The 6,000-nt window shown below is 58.0% G+C and overlaps 1 protein-coding gene across 7 annotated transcripts in view; it reads right to left on the bottom strand.

Annotated features, from left to right (window-relative positions):
• Window positions 1-1,117: 1,117 nt before the first annotated feature.
• FAM107A (family with sequence similarity 107 member A) overlaps window positions 1,118-6,000 on the bottom strand; it is a 52,311-nt gene continuing 47,428 nt past the window's right edge. For all 7 annotated transcript variants that reach the window (XM_081105460.1, XM_081105463.1, XM_081105458.1 and 4 more), the window contains 3 exons: window positions 5,817-5,991; window positions 4,134-4,290; window positions 1,118-3,642 (listed from right to left, as the gene is read on the bottom strand). In XM_081105460.1, the coding sequence (XP_080961586.1) occupies window positions 3,535-3,642; window positions 4,134-4,290; window positions 5,817-5,986 (435 nt within the window). In that variant the 5' untranslated portion in view covers window positions 5,987-5,991 and the 3' untranslated portion in view covers window positions 1,118-3,534. The remainder of the gene's footprint in view (window positions 3,643-4,133; window positions 4,291-5,816; window positions 5,992-6,000) is intronic.

Genomic DNA, 6,000 nt, shown 5'->3' with positions numbered 1-6,000 from the left:
TGGGGGATGGGGATGGGAGGGGCTGGCCCTGGGAAGAGGCTCCGGGGAGGGAAGAAATGGTTTCAACAAACATTTATGGAGCACCTGCTGGGTGCCCTGTGCCCTATTTGGCCTACTGCCTGTTCTCAAAGCTGGAAGTGGGATGATCTGTGATTCTGGTCCCTGGACCCACTTTGCCAGGTTTACCTGAGCCGAGCCACCTGCTGGCCAAGAAGGAGGGGGAGGGGAGGGGGGAGGCCATTTGGGAATCAGCAGTGAACAAGACAGACTAAAGTCTCTGTCCTCACGGTGCTGACATTATTGTTAGGAGAGACACTCGATCAGCAAGTGAGCTGCATAACATTAGATGGTGATAAATGGTGAGGAGGAAAAACAAGGCAGGGGAGGAGGGTGGAGGGAATGTGTGGATGTTGAGGTTTTAGATGGGGTGACCGAGGAGGGTCTTGTTTAGCAAGAGCAGGCCGCGTGGCTCCCAGAGGGAAGGGCATTCCTGGCCAGGGACTAGCAGGTGGACAGGCACTGAGGTGGGGCGTGCTTGGTGGGCGTGAGGAGTCCAGGCTGGAGAGCTGCGTGAGCGAGGGGGCGGGCAGGCGGAAACAGGCCACAGGTGAAGAGGGAGTGGACATGGGGCCTTCTCTGTCACAGGAAGGACTCCACTGGGAGCCGTGGAGGGCTCTGCAGAGGAAGGATAAGATCTGCCTTAGACTTTAACAGGGTCATTTGGCCGCTCTGTCGAGAACAGACTGTGCGTAGGGCAGGGACAGAAACAGGGAGACCAGTTCGGAGGAGGCCACCCCCGTGACCCAGATGTTTCATTTCCCACCGCACCCCCAGCACATGACCTGCTTCCCGGCACAGGGCAGGCACTCAGCAGATACTTGCTAGGGCTGAATGGTGTGGGGATTCGTGGTGTCGATGCTAGGAGCCCTGTAGGCCACGAGGAGGAGGTGTGGAAGGGCAGGTCCCGGTACTGCTGCTGGGGGTCTGGACCCAACAGGTTTCTGATGGGAAGAGGGAGCTGGGTTTGCAGTTTAGTCTGCAGGTAGTTCTGGGCAGCAGGGCTGGCTTTCTGTGTCAGGAATATTTTTGTCCACAAATAACAGAGACTGGCCAACGATGGCTTAACCAAAGAGGGCTTTATTTCTATTTACAAGAGTTCTGTAGGAGGAAGGTTGCAGGCATTGGCTTGGTCCAATGACGATAAGGTCAATGTCTTTGAGATTCTCTTGGCCTTTTTCTCTTTGTAGCGAGAGAGCTGCTGTGGCTCCAGGCATCACATCCCCAATCAAGGCAGGAAGAAGCTGGGACCCATGTCCGTCTTTTATCAGAAGAGCATCAGCTTTCCCAGAAGTTCCTGTAGACTTCCTCTTACATGTCACTGCCCATCCCTGGGCACGTGCTCACCCCAAGCTGCGAAGGGGCTGGAACAGGGAGGGTCTGGATGGTTCTCAACAGTGGGAGGTGACTAGAGAGGCGTTGGGACTGACCACTGGGGAGTGAACATGGGTGTCCCCCGTGGCTCCACTGGACCAGTGGGACTGGAGGTCCCTTCTGCTTCTGGGGCCTTTGTCTCCGTGCCTTGCCGCCTCCCTGAAGCACCCCTGGCAACACCTGAGTGAAATCTAAGGGGCCTATTCCAGGCTAGACACCCCCTCCTGCTTCTCTTCACATCTGAACAACACATCAACCCGAGGTGGCTTCTTGGGGGGAGCAGCGGTCTTAATGAGGGAGGGTGGGTTTTGAGCATCACCTCACCTGGCAGACATTTAAAACAGCGGTACCGCATCCTCGCAAGGACAGTCACTTCCGTGAGCCTTTTAGAGCTGGATTGCACACCCACGCATGCACGCACGCATGCATACACACATACATGCACGTGCACACATACCCATGCACACATGCGCGCACACACCCACGCACGCACGTGCACACACACCCATGCACGCACGCGTGCAGCCTGTCGCTATCCACATTTCGGTTACGCTCGGAGTACACAGTCAGGAGTGAGACCGGGATGGCCTCTCTCCTGCAGGTCCCACCATTGGCCAAGCATCTAGGGCATCGCCATGGCAGCGGTCTCTGGGTGCAAAGAAATGCTCCCCGTAAATGGTGGGCTTACAAAGCCAGAGGCAGGGTTTGCTCTTCAGGGGAGAAAGCAACAGGCCTGGTTTATTCTTTAAATCTTGAAAAATGGGAGCAAAAGGTGAAACCATTTGGTCTTGCGTGGGAGGGCTTTGGGGAAGCCGTGGGTGAGGTCTCTGGAGCTGCCCCGTGGAGGGGGGGGGGGGCGGGCGGGCACAGAAGCCAAGGAGGGTGGGTCTCAGGTCCAGAGGCTGAAAATGGGGACTCACAGGGGCCAGTCCGCGAGGGTGGCAGTGGGGTCTGCAATCACTGTTTCTAGTTCCAGAAACCTATTGGAAACCACTGTATGTGCTCTCCCTGGGCTTTAGGTAAAAAAAATATGTATTTTTTTTGGCTAGAATTGCACCACAACAGTGCGGTGGAAATGCAGATTGGAGGTCCTGGACTGTGAGATGTCTGGTGAGAATCTGTCATAAACCTGGAACGACCTGCTAGGCTTTAAGTCTTCTCGGGCCTGGGGCCCTGGGTGGGCTGGACACAGAGAGCCCTGAAGGCTGCAGGGGAAGGGGGAACCCCAGGGCACAGGCCCGAGGGACTTGGGGGGCAGGTTGGCTTCAGGGGTGACGTTTCCAATATTTAGTACCCCTGGCGCTCCAGCCTTGCTGCTCAGTGTGGCCCTAGAGCTTGATGGAAACGCAGACTCTCAGCCCCACCCCAGAGCTGCTGACGCAGAAGCCGGAATTTAACAAGACCCCAGTGAGTTGTAGGCAGGATGGAGCCGGAGCAGCGCTGCTGCAGACCCTGGGAGCAGGAAGGCTGAAGCCCTGGCTGGGAGTGCTTACGAGCCTGGACCAGGGGGCCGGGGACAGGGGGTGTAGGGGGAGGCTGGCAAACTCTAAGCAGCTGTCTTTGTTACCACCCTTCCCACCTGCCATGGTGGGAGCCACCAGGCCACCTGCGGGCCGCCCTGCCCTTCCTCACCAGGCTCAACTGCACTTGAACCTTCTCCCCTTGGTTGGCTTTCAAGACAGGTGTCCTGAGATGCTCCGACTAGTTGCCTCACTCCTGGCTGCAGGTGAAACCGCGGGCAGGGAAGTTCTCTGAGACCTGCGAGTGGAGCTGCCCAGAGACTCAGGGTCCCGTGGGGCCTGGGCAGAATGGAGGGCTGTCGGGCCAGGGAGGTGCCCTGTGAAAGTTTTCCCAGGTGGCTTCCTCTTGGGGCAGGAGGGGTGAGTGCTCAGAAGGAAGCTCCTGTGAGCTTCGGGACCCCAGCTCCTGGGGGTGGGGGGGAGGGACAGGCAGGGCCTCTGGGACAGCGCAGTTTACAGGAGCAAGCATGAACGCAGCAGATGTCCCCAAACCTGGGGCTCAGGGCTGCCAGGTACAGAAGGGCTGGAGGAGGGTGTGGGGGCCGGGGGAGGCTGCGGGGGGCCGGGGCTCCCCCAGCCAGCTCTACAGCACCCGCTCGTCACTCGACAGCGTGGTGATTCTCCGCAGGTTCTCCCTGACTTTAATGAATTCCGGGGCATGGTCCTCTTCCTTTTCCGGTGGTTTTTCCAGCTGAAGGAGAGAGGGGAGGCGTGAGCGGGTGGGGCCAGGGGGATTCCGAGGCTCAAAAGCCATTGGGTTTGGCCCAAGGGTCCTCTCTGGGGAAACAGAACCAGTTTTGCCACCAGCCTGGTAGCTGGGGGGACAGACCATGAGACCCAGTTCCCCCTGTGAAGCCTCGTTCAAATTGCTTACCTCATTTGGCCTCGTCTCTCAAATGGGGATGCTACCTGGCTCAAGGGCAGTTGTGATGACGAAATCAGAATCAACACGCAATAGGTGGGGCCGATGAGGAAACTGAGGCTCCGGGAGGGGACGCCAGGGCCCAGAGTCACCCAGCGAAGCGAGTGGCAGAGTGAGGACTCAGGCCAGCGGGGGACTCACGGTCCAGCCCTCGTTTTGCTCCACTGGCCGGCGGCGGCCACACGCAGAGATCGCCCTGGGCCAACGGGCAGCCTCAGGGGGCGACGGGCCGGGGCTGCGGGGCTGCTGGCCGCACTCACCTGGTTCAGCCTCTGCTGCCGCCTCAGCAGCTCCTGCTCAAACGGACACTGTAGCCGCTTGGCTTCCAGCTCCTCCTTCTTCTTCTTGATGATCTGGTTCCGCCTGCGGTGCTCCAGGACGCGCTGCAGCTCGGGCTTGCTGTCCACACCCAGGCCCCTGGGGCGGGGGGTGGGGGGGGGCGTCAGAGACCCCAACTCCCCACCCCGCCTCTCGCTACCATTATCTCCTGCAATCCTCCCGGCAACCCCGGGTGTGGCGTGTGGAACCCCCACTGTCCCTTATGCAGAGAAGGGGAGTGAGGCTCCCAGGAGTTCAGACGCCGGTCCCCGTCACAGATACGAAGGGGCTGAGTGAGGATGTGCACCCGGGCCTGCCTGACTGCCGAGACCAGGTTTATGTTATCTCAGGTTAGTTTCTCGGGATATGTTCCTAAGGGTGGAGCTGCTGGGTCAGTCTCCTTTAAGAGATTTTGGACGCATTTCCATCTGCCCCTTAGGAAAGATTCTCCAATTTATACTCTGTCCACAGGGTACCAGGGCATCTATTTCTCCCCACCATCACCACCCAACCCTTTTGTATTTGTGAACCTGGTAGGCAAGAAATAACACCTGGTTTTCATTTGTTTCTTTGACTATTAGCATATCCAACAGCCTTTGACTTGTTTCCCAGCTGTCTGCACTTCCTCCTTTGTGAACTAACTATACCTGCCTTTTGCTAATTTTTTCCTCACAGGTTTATGAGAGGTCTGTATGTATTAATTTTTGTCTGTGACTTATATTGCAAATATCTCTCTTGATTTGTCTTTAGTTTAAAAAAACCTGTGGTAGTGGTTTTTGGCATTAACAGGGATGACTCTAAGAGGCAACCAGAGAAATACTTCTGATATACTACGCGGAAAACCACCACCACCACCGATACAAACATATCCGCGGGAGGGTCCTTCGCACACAGCTCAAAACAAGGGTGAGAAGCCCAGCCCGCGCCAATCCTACAAGTGGCCAGGAGAGGGAGCTGCGGAGGCGCCGACGCCTCCATTCTGGCGCTGGTGAGCCTGGACTGTTCTCCAGGCCTGGGAGGGGACAGAGGCCCAGCTTCCCTCTCCCCTCTCCACATTCCTTCAGTTGCGAGTTCTAGCCCTGCCCCAGGCCTGCCTCTCTCACTGCACCCCCACCCCCTGCTCCATTCATGACCCCTCCAGGGTTGGGACACTCCTGCTTGAGCCCCTTCCCAGGACGGCATGGTTCCTCTGGCCTCCCTCACACTTTATGCTCCAACCACACTGAGCGGTTGGTGTTTCCTGTCCAGTTTCCGGGCTCATCCATCTGCTGGAAACATACCCCATGGAACCACCCATCCTACCACCTGGCTATGCATCCATCCCCTCTGTGAGGGCAGGAACATTCCTTCGTGAACCCCAGGGTCTGGCTTAGTGCCTGGCCCATCGTAGGTGCTCAGTACAAGTATGTGGAGGTCAGGCACACAGCGGGTAGCTGGATGGGAGGACAGGGCTTTTGGACCTTCACAGTCTCTGTTGGTCACCATGGGGGTACCCTCAGCCCTCCTCAAGCTCCCAGGAGCCCCAGGATTACCCCCAGGCCTGCTCTCCACGAGGGGCAGCCCCTCAGGCCCCAGCAGCCTGAGCAGGTGCTAGCCAGGCTGAGGCAGCCGAGCTCCGTCCCCACCTTCTGTGGTTCATGAGCAGCTCTCGGTGCAGCTCCTGATGGCTCCGCGAGGCCTTCACGGGGTTCAGCAGCTTCTTGGGCTTGATGAGCTCTGGGTTCCACTCTCTGTACTCGGGCCGGGCCATCAGGCCACCGATGTCTGCCCGTTCCCTCTGGATCTCTGAGTACATGGAGGCTGTAGAGA

The sequence above is a fragment of the Myotis nattereri genome (assembly GCF_964212035.1).
Source record: "Myotis nattereri genome assembly, chromosome: 14".
NCBI classification, from domain to species: Eukaryota; Metazoa; Chordata; class Mammalia; order Chiroptera; family Vespertilionidae; genus Myotis; species Myotis nattereri.
Note: the sequence above shows the minus strand (reverse complement) of the source record. Positions and strands in the feature narration are given on the sequence as shown.